The sequence below is a fragment of the Rhinopithecus roxellana genome, chromosome 12, assembly GCF_007565055.1.
Source record: "Rhinopithecus roxellana isolate Shanxi Qingling chromosome 12, ASM756505v1, whole genome shotgun sequence".
NCBI lineage: Eukaryota > Metazoa > Chordata > Mammalia > Primates > Cercopithecidae > Rhinopithecus > Rhinopithecus roxellana.
The window spans coordinates 58,469,628-58,489,547 of NC_044560.1; the positions used below are offsets into that span (position 1 = coordinate 58,469,628).

At 37.7% G+C, this 19,920-nt stretch overlaps 1 protein-coding gene across 3 annotated transcripts in view; it reads left to right on the forward strand.

Annotated features, from left to right (window-relative positions):
- Nucleotides 1-19,920, forward strand: part of ST6GALNAC3 (ST6 N-acetylgalactosaminide alpha-2,6-sialyltransferase 3) — a 575,754-nt gene that overhangs the window by 503,393 nt on the left and 52,441 nt on the right. The window contains exon 4 of one of the 3 annotated variants that reach the window (XM_030913648.1): nt 18,125-18,467. The exons of 1 other annotated variant lie outside the window; for it this stretch is intronic. In XM_030913648.1, the coding sequence (XP_030769508.1) occupies nt 18,125-18,134 (10 nt within the window). In that variant the 3' untranslated portion in view covers nt 18,135-18,467. Of the gene's footprint in view, nt 1-18,124; nt 18,468-19,920 lie in introns of those variants that run through there. One more of the 3 variants, XM_030913647.1, reaches the window with a different exon arrangement.

Here is a 19,920-nt window from a genome sequence, read left to right on the forward strand (position 1 = left end):
TTGAAAATAAAGTAAAATGGCATAAAATGTTATATATACGTTTATCTATGCCAATGTTCTGAAGTTGATATTTTACAATAGTTATACAGGTATAGCTCTTGGGGAAAATTGAGTAAAGAGTACATGGGACCATTCCGTACTATATTTTCAACTTCCTATAAATACACAACTATTTAATAATAAATTTTTAAAAAAGTAAAAAGGAGAGACAATGTGCTGAGTTTTCAATAAAGCTAAAATTACTTAAATACTTGACTTCTGAGATGATTTTCCTTCCTGGTGTGTAACTATATATGAAAAATATCTTATTAAATAATAGAATGCATAGATGATATATCTTTTTCCTTTTGCTCTCTTTACTTGGAGTAATAAAAAGTTTGTAACCCTAGGTAAGTCTTCCAAAATTGTTAATTTTACACTTTGCTAGTTCAAGAAGGCCAAATCTAGAAACCACTGCCATAGATGACTGGAAGCTACTGAAGAATTTTGAATATAAAGTGCAATGAATCTTTAGACTTATGTGTAAGAGAAATCACCCTTCCAACAAATGATGTTGGGACAACTGCACATGCAAATGCAAAAGAATGAAGTTGAACCCATACCTCACACAACCCTCCAAAATTAGCAAAGTGAATTGTAGGCTTAAATGGAGGATTTTAAAACTCCTACAGGAAAACAGAAGAGTAAATTTTCATGATCATGGATTAGGCAATTACTTTTTACATTTGACACCAGAAGCATAAGCAACAACAATAAAGAACAATAGATACGTTAGACTTTATCAAAATTAAAAACCTTTGTCCTTCAAAGGATACCATCAAGAAAATGAAAAATCAGGACTTGGGGTGGAGCAAGGTGGAGTAGAAGTCTCCAATGATCATCCCCACACAAGTACACTAATTTAACAACTATGTACACACAAAAAGCACCTTCATAAGGACCAAAACCCAAGTGAGCATTCGCAGTATACAGTTCCTGGTTTTAACTTCATGTCAATTTCTAGAGGCACTGAAGAGGCAGGAAAAACAGCCTTGAATTGCTGATACCGCCTCTCTCCCATCCCCCAGCAGTATTAGCATGGTGGAGAGTACTACTGTGTGCTGGCGATAGGGAAATCACAGCAACTGTGACACATTTAATAATGTCTCGGGATATTTAATAATCAAACTCCCAAAGGTCAAGGATAGCATAAGGATCCTAAAAGCAGCAAGGGAAAAGAAGTAAGTGACATGTAATGCAGCCCCTATAAAGCATAGAGAACCCAGAAACAAATCCACGCACCTACAGTGAACACATTTTGATAAAGGAACCAAGATCATGCACTGGGGAAAAGACCATCTCTTCAATAAATGGTGCTGGGAAAACTGGATATCCATATGCAAAAGAATAAAACTAGACCCCCCTCTCTCTCACCATATACAAAAATCAAATCAAAATGGATTTAAGACTTAAGTCTAAGACCTGAAACTATAAAACTACTACAAGAAAACATTGGAGAAACTCTTCAGGACATTGGTTCAGGCGAAATTTTATTGAAATACCCCAAAATTAGAGGCAACCAAAACAAAAGTAGACAAATGGGATCACATCAAGTTAAAAAGCTCTGCACAGCAAAAGAAACAATTAATGAAGTGAAGCAACAACCCACAGAATGGGAGAAAATACTTGCAAACTACCCATCTGACAAGAGATTAATAACCAGAATATATAAGGAGCTGAAACAACTCCATAGGAAAAAAATCTAATAATCCAATTAAAAAATGGGCAAAATATTTGAATAGATATTTCTCAAAAGAAGACATACAAATGGCAAACAGGAATATGAAGCAGTGCTCAGCATCACTGATCATCAGAAAAGTGCAAATCAAAACTACAATGAGATGTCATGTCACCCCACTTAAAATGGCTTGTATCCAAAAGACAGGGAATTGCAAACGTTGCTGAAGATGTGGAGGGAAGGAAACCCTCGCACATTGTTGGTGGGAATGTAAATTAGTACAATCACTGTGGAGAACAGTTTGAACGTTCCTCAAAAAACTAAATATAGAGCTACTGTATGATCCAGCAATCCCACTTCTGGGTATATAACCAACAGAAAGGAAATCAGTAAATCAAAGAGATGACTGCTTTCCCATGTTTGTTGCAGCAAAACCTTGGAAGCCAAAATTTGGAAGCCAAAATTTGGAAGCCAAAACTTGGAAGCAACCTAAGTGTCCATCAACGGATTAATGGATAAAGAAAATGTGGTACTTATACACAATAGTGTACTGTTCAGCCATTCAAAAAAAAATGAGATCCTGTCATTTGCAGCAACATGGATGGAACTGGAGGTCATTATGCTAAGCAAAATAAGCACAGAAAGACAAATATTCCCTGTTCTATCACTTATTTGTGAGATCTAGAAACCAAAGGCATAGATTTCATGGAGATAGAGAGTAGAAGGATGGTTACTAGAGGCTAGGAAGGATAGTGGGAGGGTTGTGGGGAAGTGGGGATGTTTAACGGGTACAAAAAACAAATAGAAAGAATGAATAAGACATGGCATTTGATAGTCCAATAGGCTACTATAGTCAGTAATAGTTTAGTTGTGAATGTTTTAAAAAGACAAAGGAAAATCAACTAACAGAATGGGAGGATATATTTTCAAATTATGTATCAGATAAAGGACTCATATATAGAATACATAAATAATTATTACAATGTAATTTAAAAATTTGTCTAAGGATTTTAGTTGACCCCTCTCCAAAGAAGATATATAAATGGCCAATAAATACATGAAAAGATGCTCAACACCATTAGAAATGTGAAAAATGCAAATCAAACCACAATGAGATACCACTTCATACCCACTTGATGGCTACTGTCAAAATAGTTATAATAAAAATTATTGGCAAAAATGGAGAAACTGGAATCCTCATACATTGCTCATAGGGAATCAAAATGGCACAGCTGTTTTGAAACATAGTCTAGCAGCTCCTTAAAATATGAAACATAGAGGCCACATATGATTCAGTAATTTCACTTTGAGAAAAACAAAAACACATCCACACGAAAACTTTTGCATGTATTTTCATAGAAGCATTATTTTTATAATCAAAGCATGGAAGGAACCTACATGTCTGTCAACTGATTAATGGATTAAAAAATGTGTGAGATCCATACAATATGATATTATTCAACAATCATAAATACAGATACATGGTACAACATATATGCATCTTGGAAACATTCTAAGTGAAGCAAGCCAGTCACAAAAGACCAAATATTATATAATTCTATTTATATGAAATGTCCAGAATAGGCACATCTATGGAGGTAGTAGCTTAGTTGTTTCCTGGGACTGGGACAAGGGAGTAGGAGCAGGAATAAGAAATGACCATAAATGGGGACAGTGTTTCTCCTTGGGCTGATGAAAATGTTCTAAAATTATATTGTGGTGATAGATGCACAATGCAGTGAATAATAACAAAATGCACTGAACTCACTTTAAATGAGTGAATTATATGGTATGTGAGTTTCATCGCAATAAAACTCTTATAAAACGGGGGGAGGATCGCTCAGTGTCATAGTGGAGGACAGGATGTAAGAAGCTGAGATGATAGACAAGGATATAAGCAAAGACAATGTTTACATAGTTCAGGAAAATTAAAAGCAGGGCTTGAACTAGCGTAGTGGCAATGGGAATGATAGAGTGGGGACAAATGCAGGATGACGTGGTGGTAACTGGGCACACTGTCTCTCTACATCGTCAACACCCACTTAATAGCCACTGTCACCCACTTGAGAGCTACTGTCTCTGACGGGTAGAAACCTCACTTTATTTAAAAACACCCAGAGCCAAACGTCTGTCCACTACCTCCTGAGTTGGTCTGCCTATGTGGAGAATCATTTAAATTATTTTTACCCTTTGAGGCAACATGTGCTTGTCTGCAACATCTACCCATTGTCTTTCATTGTGCCTTGTAAAAGTAAATATATTACTATGATAATGTTTGAAAACGTTTGTTTAATAGATGATCCAGATCTGTTGGAGATTATAGACTGTATCAATATTTGTACAATAAAGGTCAGAGAGACAATTCTCAAGTTAGAATTTTTGAAAAATCTAAACTGTTCATCAGATAGGCAGATGAAGAGACCAAGCCCTCATGTGGTGTCAGACCAGCTTTCTCGTCACAAATATTAATACACTTGGTCTGCACATAGAAGGGAGACATAGGAGCCCCATTGCTCTGTGGGGCTTTTACTGATGGCATCTTTCTGGAATCCTGAGAAGGCACTATCCACACTCCTGTCATTCAGTTTAATTGAAATGTGACCATTTCAGGCAACCTAACAATATGTTTACATTACACAGACAGAATTTTTCACTTAAGGTTCCACTAAATATTTAACTAACACCACTAAAGAATAATACAACCGGCACTATAGCTGTATCAGAATGGGAAATCAATCAGTTTTCAATCTTGTTTGGCAACCCTCTTACTAAACCAGGCAGACAGAGACACGGGGAAAGGGAGGAAGGGATATTAGGCCTTGAGCCAGAGGTGAAATTAAATCTGCGTTGTATTTATTTCGAAATCTGCCTCACTTTACAAGTGCTAACAAAGGGACAAACTGGGAGAGGCAGGTGCCTGATGTGTCTTCTCTCTGGAAAATTGGGAGGTATCCCAAGAAGTCATGCTGATTGCTCTTGACACTTTCTTTAAAATGTTGCTCTTTTCACCCATACAATTTTCTTCAGAATTTCTCAAAGGAAGATAATACTTGGAATTTCAAATCAGCAGCACCCTGATGACAAAGTCAGGTATTTAGAAACCAGTTTAACTCTCATGCTCCCAAACAGTGGAAATAATAACAACAATAACAATAATAAGGTTATTTTACATTTATTTAGCATGGTACAGTTACAAAGTACTTCACATATATTGTCTTAATTTACCCGGTGGAGAAAACTGTGTTGTTTAGCTGTTCCATAATATTTTTTGTTTGATTTTATTATGAAAATATATGAAACACAAAGTCTTTCTCCATAGAAAAATCAAGTAAAGCCCATAGAATAGTTATTAGCCTAGCATATATGAGAGTGCTCAGTGCAGGTTATTTCTCCCTTCTGCCCCTCTAAAGCTACTTTGGCTCATAGACAGTAAATGTTCCTAATACCTTTAGCAGTAGAGATTAGTTGTCATTTCCCCCATTATGTACAAGAAGGATCCATTAAGCATCCCAAGTCCAGAGAGGGGAAAGGGGTGCCAAGAAGTAGACAAGAGGTAGGAGAGTGAGCTTATGATGAAATTGACCACGCTCCTTGTCTCCAACAAAGACAGTCATGCCAAGACAGTAGGCCATGTTCTTCTGACCTACTAGTTTGCTCCTACTTAGGTCATAGACTTAACCTTGCAGTATTGGTTCTTGTGGAAAACAGGATGATCTATTGGAATAAACTGAGTACCTGAGATAGAACACAAAGTGGGTGAAGCTTGTGGCAGCGCCTCTCCCTTGCATGGACCCAGTGAGAGGTAAAAAGATCATAGAAGAAAAGAAACTGAATTAAAAAGTCCTTGATAAATTATGGTGATCTATTTTCTCATTCTAACTGTTTACTTTTAAACCTACTTTGTATTTGTAATTTTATTTTTTCTTAAAGATTCTTGCTCCCTTCAGTAATATAGGTCAAACAAGCTAGATACATCCTTGAAGAGAACTTAATTCAAAAGAACCCCACAGCAAATGACTACAACCTTCACAGCCAGGCCAGATTCAGGATTAAATGCTAAATTAGTGGTGGATTCACTGGTGATGTCAAATTGGTGGTATCAAAAGACAACAAACCAGGCTCAAATACACAAGTACAATGTAGCTTTTTTTTTTTTTTGAGACGGAGTCTCGCTCTGTCGCCCAGGCTTGAGTGCAGCGCAGTGGTGCAATCTTGACTCACTGCAAGCTCTGCCTCCCGGGTTCACACCACTCTCCTGTCTCAGCCTCCTGAGTAGCTGGGACTACAGGTGCCTGCCATCACGCCCGGCTAATTTTTTGTTTTCTTAGAAGAGACAGGGTTTCACCGTGTTAGCCCTCAATCTCCTGACCTCATGATCCGCCCGCCTCGGCCTCCCAAGGTACTGGGATTACAGGCGTGGCAGCATTTTTATTATTCTGAAACTGATCTAATTTTGATGAACTTTTACCTTCCCCTCTATGGCAGAAAAAGTTCAACTTGTCAGTTCTGTTTCTTATTTTTGATTCCACTTAAAAGGCTCCCCTGCAAGAAAATTCTTGCCCTTTTCAGAATTCTTCCCCTCCCCATTTCCGTTTCCAAAGATGATTGCTGGGTACAAGGGTGGGAGGATGTTTCTCAGTCCAGTGTCCAACGGGAGGAGTCCCTCTGATCTCATGGATGGTGCCTGTGCCTTTTGCTGGGCTCCCATTGGGTCAGCATTAAGGGGGCTGGCTATGCTGACAACAGCTGAGGACACACGCCTTTAAGCTCACCAAACACTGTCCTCCTGCTATTGACTTCTAGAATGCAGAGGAAGCTCCTGGATACCTTCTACACCACACAAGCGTTAAAGATTTTGGAGAGCTAACCTCAGGCTATTTTACTTTGGTGGAGCCAACCACTGTGGTCTCCTTCCACAGCACAATTGTCCCTCTCCCCCAGGAGGCATCAAGATGTGTCTTCTCTCTCCCCTAGGAAAATTCCATGTCTTCGTTTCTCCCCACAGGAATATCCCTCTGGAAAATAGCAGGTCCTTCCGTTTTCTCTTCCTCTCTTGAATGGGCTTCCGCAAAGTCATATCCTTTTTACTGGGGCACTAAGCCTCCCAGCTCGGTAGACATGGAAGAAAAAGTGTCCTTCCTACATTATAGAAAAAGCACAGATATGCCAGATTTGTGCTTCAGGCCTGGTTCTTGTTATGTTAATTGAGGCTAACAGGTTTTAGATGATTCGTTTCATTTCTAACAGAACAAGTTGTTCAAAACTACTGTCTTGTTTTCAGTGCCAAAGCTGTGGATATTCAAAGATGTTTATCAACACTCCCACTGCCTCTGCAGTCCTACCCTGAACTGCTAATCCTCCCTGGGCAAGTAGATGCCCCTGGAACAATATCGGGGTGAGCACAAAGAAATTCAGGAGAAGAAAGCACATTCATATAATTCAAAATTATTATCTCTAGCATAAGATTAGTAAAAAGCCTTTGTTCAGATATTTTTATTGTGAGCAGTGTTGTATTTTTTTTTTGTTATTGTTTCAAGTGATAGATTGATATTTTGTTATCACTTAGAACCGAGTCAGTAAACTGCATATTTATATTTGACTAAGATTCTGTTTTTAAAGCAAAGGGGACATCTTTGATGAGTAAAGATTAGGTAACAGTGAATGGTAGGTGCCATACGGATCCCTGGAGCACAGACGGACATCAACTAGCAAGTATTTCTCAGATTCTACCCTAAAATAGTGACAGTATGTCAGGTATGGGCTAATATATATAGTAGCTTTGAAAAGGAACTGAACAACTAGCAGGTAAAGAGTAATTTATGTTAAAACATCCCAATAATAGATGGACTATGGCAAGAACCTCCAAGCTAGTCTCTCTGCTTCTACTCTCCCTCTCTAGAGTGTATTATCTATACTGCAATCAAAATCTTCCTGCCAAATGTAAGTAACCATTCAATGGCTTCCCATGGGACTCGGAATAAAAGCTCACACTCTTTACAATGGCCCTGCAGGTTCCTCATCTCCTACCTCCAGCATCTTCACTGTCCCTCTGCTCCAGCCACACTGCCTCCTTCTTATTCCTCCAGACCTCCCAATACAGCTCTGCCCCAGGGCCCTTCCAATGACTCTGATCCTCTTCCCTGCGCTACTCAGTGTCTCACTCCGTCAGTTCCTCCACATCCTGCCAAATGTCACCTAACCAGAAAGGCTTCGTTGAACCACCCCAGATAAAGTAAAGTCCCCTTCCCTTACCCATCGCTCTCTCTTGCCCGGTTTAATTCTTTCTGCACTTACATTGTGAGAATTTCTTTTCTGCCTCCTGTCTCTTCTCATTGAAAAGTATACTACATGAGAGGGGGTTTGCTTTATTCATTGCTGAATGTTCAGCACCTAGAATACCTGGCACAAAATAGGTCCTCAATTATTATACCCAATTCCTCCCAGTTTGCTTGGAAATTTCTCCATTTTACCACTGAAAATTCCACATCCTTGGGATTCACTTTGTCCCAGTGAATTCCAAACAGTTGGCCATCCTACCCTTAATAAATAGTTGTTGAATGAAGGAAAGGAATGAAGAAAAAAGAATGAGGACAGGGAAGGAGGGAGGAAGCTAGGACAGAAAAAGAAGGGAGAGGGAAACAAAGATGTTAATACTTTCCTGTTCTATATGTAGAAAGCAAAAGAGTATTTTTGTAACCTTTTTTCAGCAAATGCCTGGATCAAATTCAATATGATTTTAAAGCCATGAGACCTTCTTATTCTTGGTTTTGATGTTGCACAGTATCATAATACATCTGATCGGAATTTCAATACCAGGTTTAATATACTATGCAAGCTGGTATAGGCTTTGAAATTATGCATATTCATGAGAGCAATCACACCCTTACTTTTCATATAACTGACAAAGTAAGGTACCACAAGAGAACAATAATCAAAGAAACAGGGAGGGGTACCAATTGTTATTTACTTATGACATTTTACTGGAAAAATTCAAGCAACATGAAAGACTATTTCTAAATGATATATTAAAACTAACAAAACAATGTTATAAAGTGTCATATTTTCTTTCCTTTTATACAATAAAACATTGTAAAGCTGCACGACTATGTAGCCACTTCACCAGATGCAATAATATCCAAATGTGAAGGTAGTTAATAATATTGTAGTTTTAGTTCCCTTGGTATTTCAGAGATATCCTTTGAACAGCCTAAATCAAATCATACTGGTACTTACGAGAAATAGATATCTCTTATGAGTCCTTATATTGTGCTTCCCAAGAACCTACAGTGTATTTCAGTTATTTACCTTGAAAATTCTTCAGCCTATCCAGAGTGGGTGTGGAAATTTGTAATCATTCTGTGGAATGTGATAAGGAAGGACCTGCTTTCCTAAATTCCCAAGCTTAAAATTGTCAAGTCAGTGTCAGGACTATAGGCTCTCTAATGCATATATATTTGCCCTGAGCAAATAATTATTTATCCCTGTGCTTCAGTAGTTGCATCTGTATGTTAAAAATAAGATTATTGCTATGTTGATTTCTTATGACATGGGAAAAGAGGTTTTAAAAATCAAAGAAAAGAAGAAAACACTTTAAACTTAAGATTGGAATCATATCTTATTCTTTCATATTCCCAGTGCCTAGCAGAATGCCCGTTAACTCACTGGGGGCATTAGCCAGTACCTTGTCTACTACGTCATTCCATCTTGTAAGCCACCCTTTGAAGCAGGTACTATTATACCCTATTTGTAAGGCTTAGAGAGGTCTAGTGGCTTGCCCAAGAACAGACCACAGGTACACAGCAGAGGCATGATTAGAACCCTGCCCTTCTATCTGCAGTCTGGTGCTCTTTCCTGGACACCTGCACATCTCTTCCAGTAATTGAACTGACTTGCATGTTAGGCATTTCACATTGCTTTAACACACCAAAGCCTACTACAGAAATGTTCAGAAAGATTTGTTCCCAAGCCCGCTTCCATGTCATGTGTGCACTTTTTTCCTGGCACCCTTTGCAGACCATCTCTCTCCCAGCATGAAAGTTGTCTATAAACCCTGTGTAGTCGAATTGTAATTTGGAATCTCTACGGGAGCCCGACTACATTAAACCAGTGCATGGATTAACACCTACTTCAACACACACAACCATTCTCCACGTACGTGGGCAGTTTTTACCCAACGAAACAATAGCAGACAGGTTCTACTCATAGAGAGGAGGCATTGAAAGGCGCGGTAGAAACACAGACATGCAGTACAGTACTTCGTGTCCAGGTGCATTAATGAGCTGTGGCCTCAAATCCCAGGTTTACCAAGAGTGTTTCTGCTCGTGTATCAAAGCAAAGTCATCCTGGGTGTGAGTGGAAATGCTAGTTGCATTCATGTTGGCACTAGACATTTCCTGGAACCCATTACACAAGATTCATTTTCCAAATGGATTTTGTTAATTTAATTTATTTATTTTTCCTTTTGTAGTTAGAAACCTAGGGGAAAATTGAGAAGAATAAATGTGGTTAAACTGCCCCAGGGGATGGCTTGTCTGTAGAAGCATCCCAGGCATACCGAATGACATACAAAACAGACCTTAATGAGTATTGCTTGTCAAAGGATCTGATATGCATTTTGCAGAATAAACACAACTCCTTTTTCAGCAGTTGAGCCACTATTCTCTACAGAAATGAATGAAGGGCCATATACTGCTGTCTTTGCTGCCCAAACATACACTTGTTTGAAGGGAAAGCAACAAAAACAAAACAAAACAAAAAACCCCGCTGGTTTCTCTATTTTCTAATTATGTTTTCTTTCCAAGACATATTTTGCTGTATTGGTACAAAATACATTCAGTAAATTCAAGGAGGAGAAAACATTCCAGTCTGAAATGGATTTCAGCTCGGCAAAAATGAATTAATAGAAGCATGGCAGTTCACTTATTTAGTAAGTACAGGGGCTGCCATATTAACCTTGTGTGAGCTGAGAGAACTAAAGAAAATTCTTTGTTTGTCCTGCTGCAAAATTGGCCAAGGCAAATCAAAACAAGACGCCTAGGACAAATCAACTGACACATTCAAAATAAAATCATGTTAATGCTGGTTGCAAATGAAACTTTATTAGCAAGTCAACTTTAGTAGAAGTGCCGTCTGAATGCGAAAATCTGATTGCTTGAAAATAACACGCCCCCAATAATTAACTGTCCTAATAAGACTACAATTAAGATCTCGTAGGACAGCAGTTAGGGAATTTCTTCCTGCTTATTGTTACCATATATATTTCTTATGGCTGCAGGTTATTTTATACCTCCAAATATCATATTTCTCACTAGAAACAGCACTGAGTAATTGGGTGCTGCAGGGCTTACTGTTCAATACTGAGTCATTTTGATTAGACCCATATTTTATCACTTGTGCCATTAGCATCAGATATTTTTTTAAGCCATGAAACTCCTATGTTCTTGGATTTGATGTTCATAAAATTAAGGAAATCAGTTTCTACCATCTATTTTTCTCTCCAAAAATCAAATTATGTGACATCTCATCCATGTCAAGGCAGTCTAAATCACTGATCATTTTCCATCTGAGGCTAGATGCGAAGCTAATCCATTTTCTGTAATGAAGCAGCAAAGTTAAAGAAGGGCTGAGCTATACTCTGAACTATGGAAATAATGGATCTAATTTAGATAGTTAATCCAGCCATTTTTGAATAGTGTGCACTCATGTTTGTTGAGCTAATAATGTCCATCTTAAATCAAGAAGACATTTAAACCTTCATGGAATATCTTTATAAAATATCAACCTTTATGGAATGCTATTAAAAATGTATGTATGATAATGGACAATTCTTCACCTCTACTTTGGATCTTCTGCCCTTAGACCAAAGATGCTTATTTTTCTTCCTTCCCTCTCTTCTTCCCTGTCTCCCTCCCTCTCCTCTTTCCTTTCTTTCTCTTGCATCTTCAGTTGTTTCTCTGTACTCCGTGCAGCATGTGCAGTTGTTTAATTCAATCCATCTTTTCTTTTAAAAAATTTTTCCAACCTTATACCTTCCTCTATTTACTATGATAAAACTCTTCTATGCTTCATAGGAAGCTACTTAAAAGATGTATGTACCTTCGATGTCTTTCTCCCTAAATTTTCACTTACTTCTAACTCAGTTACTTCTTTATACTACCAAATGAATAAACTTGCCAGTGACATCTTATGTTGCTAAGGCTTATGGATGCTTTTTTGTGTTTGTTTTTACTCATTTTTCTGGAGCATTTGACATAGCTCCTTGTCAAAGTGTTCTCTCCTCTTGCCTTGGGGGACACCACTCTGGTTGTTCTTTCTTCATTTCCTTTCTTGGATCTCCTTTTTCACCCAGAAATATCATTGTCTCCAAGGACTTTTTTCTTGGTTCTCTCCTAATTCTATTCTACACCTAATCTCTGAATGACTTCATGCAGGCCCATGTCCATAGGTGCCACTTTTCTGTTCACATTCCCAGCCTACTGAGACTCAAATATCAGTGCTCTCCTAGATATCTCTATTTCAGTACCCTTTTAGACAACTAAAACTGCAAACTGTCCAAAATTAGCTTATCCTTTCCTCTCTCAAAATTGGTCTTTGACTTATTTTGCTAATGTTGGTAATGGATGAGGCTTCTATCCAGGCCTAAAGCCAAAATCTGAGTTATCCAAGTATCTTTTACATTAAATTTTACACCACATATTATCTATTCTATCTCCTATCTGTGTACATCTTTCCATTCATGATGCCTTTTAATTGTCATTTCTTCAGTGAATTACAAAGATATCTTCTGAATTATTATCCCTGCTTCTGCTATGGGTTCCTGCAAAATTCAATTCCAATGTCATGCTCTTGATTAAATTCTCTCAGTGGTCCCTCACTGTTTCTAGACCTTAGCTGGAACTCTTGGACCAAAAAATGTGAGCTACCTCTGCATCCACCTACTTTTTTTTAAAAAGGCAACTTCTGCACTTACAAGGAACAGTAATCCTTGTACCAGTTGAAATATTTTCACATCCATGATTTTATCACAGATTGTAGGAAATAGATCCTCTTTCTTCTGGAAAGCATGTTTTTTTAGGGAACTGTGTTGAATTTAAACCTTCTGAGCACCAGAAGTATTTGCCATCTTATATGATAAATGCAAATACTTTTTCCTGGATCAAATCATTGAAGAATAACTAGGATTATGAATGGGAAAGAAAGGTTAACTATGCCTGAGTGAGTTGAGTTGCTGTTTTTTGCTTATCATATATAAAGAGTGATTGAATTTATTATCATCCTGGTATGTACATGTTAACTCAAAATTATTGTGGTACTCACTGTACTTTGTACTGTTGGGTTCCAGTGGTTTGTAAGGTAGTGATTTATGCAACATAAATCCTTAATTCTTAATTAAGAAAATTAAGAAATTTTAAAATTTAATATCCTATTAAGAAAAAAGGTGAATTTTACTATGCTCTCTTATAGCAATCATCTTATCAAAAATTATTGCCCTTTTGAGAAAAATATGTCATGATAACATCACTTTGTATCTTCCAGCTTTCTCTGATGTTCAGCATTTTTTCTTAAGCAAGTTAAATATCCCTCATGGAAAAATAGCCAATTCCTTAAATTTGACAAAAATGTCATTCAGAATTGTTGGTATCATTCCTTTTTTTTTCCTCTTTTTTTTTTTTTTTGGGGGATATTTTATGTCCAGGCAAATAGAGGAATGATTGACTTTATATTCTTTACATGAATTATGTTTTTTCCTGCCTACCCTAGTAATATCACAGCATCTGATTCATTTTCTTAACCATATAACGTATCCTTTCCTCTTTTCTAATAAGAGAAGATGGTTAACTTAGGCAAATGAAGCAGTGCCTGACACGTATTAAGTGCTATTAAATGCTCAGTAAATGTTGCATGACTGAATAAACTCAAGGCTAGGTAAATATAAGAATAGAGAAAAAATAAGAGCGAAGCTGTGATTGGTAGTTTTTTTGTTTGTTTCATATCTATAACCTCTTGGTAGCTTCCCCAAGAATAGTTAATTGTCCATGTGACCAGGACTTTATATCCTTATGTCACCTACTTCTGCTTCCTTCCCCCACCAGTTTCTGGGAAGAATTTTGCCAGATCACCAGATGCACACAGTTAGCTACTGAAGAATCTCTTGTCTGTCTCTTTAGCTTCTCCATAAATACACACATTTCTTCATTTGTTTTTAAGGCAATGCTGTATGTGTAATCATGTGTGAATCTTTATTGAACACTTATGGAATAAGCCACCTGTTCTTAGAAATTAGCTGAGTTCTCAAGAAGGCCCAAATTAGTGAATTAGTTGATGAAGGAAATTTGTTGCGGAGACAGCAGGCAGCTAAGAAATTTTTCAGCTTGTCAAAAGTGTTGTTAGTCTCACAGCTTGGCAAGGAGACAAGAAGATACCATTTTGAAGAATTTTAGGTAGTGTCTTAATACCTTAAACTCACTAGAGAAGAAAATGAAATTGCTTGTCTTATCAGTTAAAGAGAAGCTTTGCTGATGTCAGACCATAGCCCAGAAAGTTAACTAAAAGTTTTGTAGAAGTAGATAATCTTTTCCCGGTGATCGATGTGGTGAGATTAGAAGTGAGTTGCCAGGGGAGTCAAGGGGAAATAGGCTTAATCATTTTAGTTGTATCTGTGCTGAAGGCAGTGCTGAACAAACCTCAGAAGTCACTTAGCCATGTGTTTTCCAGGGGGCATGCAAGGCACCTGCTGATTGCTACAGACACTTTTTACGCGATTACCAGTGCTGGCGAGTGGAACTACCTTTTGGGTCCTCTTACAAGCATCCAGTCACTTGCTGAAATGTCATAAGCAATATAAACCTGCTGACAGGCCAGGGTCATTGCATGTCCTGCCTCTTCCTTCCACATAACAAATCTCATTGTTGATTGGCATATGGCAGCAAGCATCCCAAACATATAAACACCCAGAGTGGTGTCCTTATTTCTGAGAGAGCAGGGTCTGTGTGTGAATTGCACAGTAGGGAGCAATCCCCTGCCCTGATACAGGGAACCTGAGTGCATAGTTCCTTCTCTTCTCAGAACTCAGCATGACCATGTGGCCAAGCTCTCATTGTTTGTGTTACACCTACACAGGAAAAAGGAAAAACGTCCTTTTGATTCCATGTTTATAGAGATGTTGGTCCAATTTGAATGAACATGTAGCCAAGGTAGTGTCTTCCCCCTTTCTTCTCCTTTTTTTTTTTTTTTTTGTCTCATAGGTGTAATAACATTTCATTTTACAAATAAATATGAAAAATGGAAAAACATAAATAAAAATAAACACATTTGTGAATTTTTTATGCAGATATAAACACTGTACTGTTAATATTTAATTTTTATCCTCTGGCCTTGTACTTCTAGGAAGTAATGAGTGGTTTGGTTCTTTAAGTCATTGGAGTCATTGTGGGTAGGAGTGGGGTTGGCAGGGACAGTAGAGAAGGATGCAAGGAAAATATTTGCTCTGGGTAGAAAATTTTGTCTTTTTCATCCAGTCTTATGGGTAAGAAAATGTTCAAAATTCAATAAATATTCATTGAACACCTACTATGTGCTAAGGACTGTTTAGATACTAGAAATGCTGCAATGAATAATGCAAAATGCCTTTGTGAAAGTTATAATCTATGGAAAATGGAAGAGAGAGAGTAGAAATAACCCAGTAGGAAACTTGACAATTCAATACAAAGTAGCCAAATTATTTAAATAAACACTTTAAGGGCCTGGTATATGGCACAGTTCTGAGTGATGATGTGTTAAATTCAAAATTAGGAATTTTTATCTAAACTGTGTATCTAAAATAATAGATTATATAAAATGAGACAGTCTTATAATCCTTATTTCTAGATATTTTATAGCCATTTGACAATTATTTAAGTCTGCACATAGAATTTATCACCACTTAAGTAGAATCTATTAGGACCGTAGAATCTCAGAGATGAATTTAAACAATCTACCATCTCTATTTCTATTATCTGTACTACACTCCTACCTCCATGGCTGAATCCTCTTCCTGATACATTAAGCAGTAATTATCAGCCTCTTTTTGAAATCTTCAGGCACAAAAAGCTCTCTACTTCCTGAAGCTGCCCATTCCACCAGCCAGTAGCTCCAATTTTCAAAACAATCTTCCTTATATTAATCTGAAATTCAAGGGCCCATAGTTTCTTCTGCTGAAAGCATGTGCAAGTCTCTGGGAACTATCTCAGGCAGTGGAGTTGAAGCCTGAGGATATTTCTTTTACAAGTTTCAAAATTCAAACTGCCAGAAAGAGCCCTGAAAGGGTCTAAGGTGTTAAAGGCTTCCATAAACCTGGTAAAGAAAATAATAGATTGTATCAAAGAGCACCAGTAGTGTATGGAAGAACTGGTTGTTAGGTGATCTGGCTTTGATCTGCCACTTGTTTGTCAGCAGAGTTGATTAGCTCACTTGGCTAGTTGAGAAGGTGGCCCTTCCTCCATGTGTGGTCTTCCTCAAGCCCCATGCTAAGGCAAGGAAGTTGACCTAAGCTCTGTCTTCTATAGGTCAAAGGTACCTGAATAGTTGGGTTATTTCAGTAGAAACTCTGAAGATGGAATTGCAGTTTGAAGGCAGCCAAAATATCCATTTTTTTATAGCTGGGAAGAGACTCTAACATGCAGAACATGTTGTCATGGAGAAGCCAGTGATGAAATGTGTTGGTTTGAGCCATAGCAACAGTTCATCTTTATATGCAGAAGAAATGGAAATCCATTTTAATCATCAATGGAAAGATAATCATTCTTAAGTTCCTTTCCAACATCTATCACAAACATACTAAGTTTCCTTGTAAAAATAAAACAACTGAGTTTTCCCTCCATCTTGTGATTTCCAATGGCACCTGAAAAGTGGTATCCTATCCTCTTGTGCCCTTAGTGGCCACTCAAAAGAGAACAGATTTTATTCATTAATTATATTATTGATTTATTCACCAAACACGCATTGAGCACTCACGGTGTGTCAGACATCATTAGTACTAAAGGTAAGAAATCCTGAAATCCTCAAATAAAATAGTAGAGTGTGGGTGGATTGGAGTAGATTGGGTTAGAAGATATTGAGGAAGGTGATTTGATGGTAACTAAATATGAGAGTAGTGAATGCATCAAGATTAACTCTCAGATTTCTTATATGAGGAGTTGGGGAGATGGTGGTGAGTCCACAAACTTGGGTAAGGCACCCAATTTTGCAGGAGCAACATACTGAAGGAAATCTGTAGGGAAAAGGTGAATGGTGTATTTACCAATGATGATATTTGGGCATCAGGGTCTGGGAACTTTTCTTCAGATATGGAAGCCCAGGCTTGGTGGTGTAGTGGACTTTATGGTAGAGAACTAGCATCTTTTCTATAAAGAACCAGATTTTCTTTTTTAAATAAGAGCTCCTGGTTAAAAGCTGTTTGTCAGATCCCATATGGGGGCTCTAAGATCTAATTTTACTTAAGGGCCCCAAGGCACAGAGGCTAGCCAAGATTCTGAGAAGATATCAAATAAAAATCTTGGAACCAATAGAAAGCAATTTTCATAATTAGGAGGAACACAGCACCCCATATATCATCATTAGTCTGAGACAAGGAACAGAAGGTTGGGGAGGGGAAAGGATGGTTTCTCTAAACAGGGAACAGGTGGGCAGTGCAGTCAGGGCCAGCTAGGGAAACCTTAGGCAACTCTGCTCAAAAATTTCCCTGCTCCTCCCCTAGAGACTCTCAGATACAGAGGAAAACAGTATGATTAATTATTGGCAATTAGTGATTAGTTATTGGCAATGGGTGTTTTCCTCTATGATAGTGTTTTATTCTTACAGAGACACAGAGAAAGGCCAAAGGATAGAATTTAATGGCACCCATAGACGCTGTGGAAAATGAAGTGTTTTTGTATGTCCCGATAAACTGAAGTTTTGATGTTACAGAATGTCCAAAATGCGATTTGGCTTTCATTTGAATCGCTTCCTGCAAAGTTAATTGTTTGCTCCCAGTCCATAATTGATGATAGCTTTTCCCCTGTTGCAGTTAGACCAAGGAATCTTGGCAGTCTAGTGCTATAGAAGCCAGACACATGCAGGTAATAACACCCCAAGAAGAGCTGAAATATTAGCCTTCTGAGACACAGGCTGTGCAAATTTCTCTGGCTTACAAAAGAGACATCAGTTATACCTTAGAGCTTGTCTTGTAGACTTAGTTTCATAAAAGTTGTATAATAATTTTGGAAACTACAGATGACATGTCAGAAAAAAATGCCAGAGGAAAAGCTCTGGGGAGCCTGATTAATCATTTTCACAGTAAGTATAAGGAATGAGGGGGTTCTCATAGCTAAAGTAGTGATTTGCATGTCTAATTTTCATCTGTCATTTCTTCTCCATTCCGATGATGTCCAGTACAGAGTGACCATGCAGTGTTGGTTGATTGAACAGCAGCCACCACATACATGTCCTGCCCCACCACAAAAGAAAGGAAGGAAAAAAGAAAGGAAGAAACAAACAAACAAAACTAAGCCAGACAAAGCAAATACCCATGTCAGTGGTTCAAAGATTAACCTCATGGCTTTATGTAAAGTTCTTTCGCTTTGCAGACTTGCTGCATAATTATTCAGATATGATGGTTACAATTTTTAAAAATGAAGGGAAATTGTGGTATGTAGATATTTTTAAATGTTGTCTCTCTGTTTTGATCAGTTTTGCTTTATTCAATTTGCCTTTATTAAATCTTATCAAGGCAAAACTTGTTCTTCCTATTTCTCTGTTTTGATTACAGGACTACTGAATGGAGAGCTTTCTGATTTCTCCAAGGGAATTGTTTTGTAGAAAATGCCATGCTAGGTTTCCCTTGCCACTGCCTCTTTCTGCTGGGAAGGTAACCTTTACCAAGAGCTATAGCCTCTTAATCTTTTAGTGGAAATTGCTCTTGTGAAAACGAGCCCTGATAGTATCTTGGCTCACTAATTCATGACATGTGGCCCAAAATTAAAGCATTAAAATTTCATAGATATAATACCATTTATAAATCATGTCATAAAAGCATTCATTTTCTTATAGACCTTGAAAACTGGGCATGTATTCTTCCTCCAGCTGTTGCTTAAAGTTCATTACAGCACAACAGTATTTATCAAAAACAAAGCTCTGGTAAAGTGGGGAGACATTTAGCAGCAACACCCTCAGAGCATCAAGGCACTGTCCTCCCAGCATTGTGCACATGTTGCTCCCATTAGTGGTCATGGAAACTGTGAGCCCACCTCTCTGTAATCAGGGATTCCCGGCAGAATTGTATTAATGGAGCAAGTGGTTCTGGAGGGCAGCTTTATCATTCTTTATGTCCTTATTCTGTTCACTTGGAGAAAGAGACTATTTACTATTTTCCCTAAGTTTATCTCCTATAAAATTTCAATATGTTTAGTAGATGAAGACAACAGACTAATTAAGTAGACGGTCAACATTTGCCACATTTCAAAAAATGACAATGACAGACGATTCTTTTTGCCATTTATCCTTAGGCAGCAGATGGGGACTTGATAATTGTTTAAGCAACAGAAATAACTTGCCCTAATTTACTATCTAGTTTTTTGTTTGTCTTTGACTATGCCTAAATAAAAACCCTTTTGTCCATTTGAAGTGGTGGAAATTAGAATATCCATGTTGAGGTGTTTCCGGGAGGTACATGCCACGTATTTGGCTTGCAGATGCTAATAAATATCTAATCACATTTGCCACCCATAAAATCCCTATTGGTAAAACACTTTCATCTGCAATAATCTGCTACTTTCTTGAAACATGCTAATTTTCTTAAATAATGTAGAGGTCTATAAGGACTTCTATTTTATGTAAACAACTAGATGTAGTAAACAATCAGATGCAAGAGGTCATTATATCATAATATGGACTTCGTTACTTTTCAGGAGTTTGGGGTTTTTGTTTGTTTGCTTGTGTTGTCTTGTTTTAATTTCATCAGGCTAGCATTTCATAGTAGAGTATTAAGATGGATTCTTTGACCTTTGATATTAAAAGTAGCTGAACCATCTTTTTATTGCTTGATTTGTTGGATTGGAGAAGATTTTATCTATTCAGTATTAAAGATTAGCCCCAGGAAACTGGGAGCTACTCTAAAGTATGGAATTTCTAAGTCGAGTGCATTTTCTCCAGGCTAAAATCAACCTAGACACAGATATTTGATAGTGTAG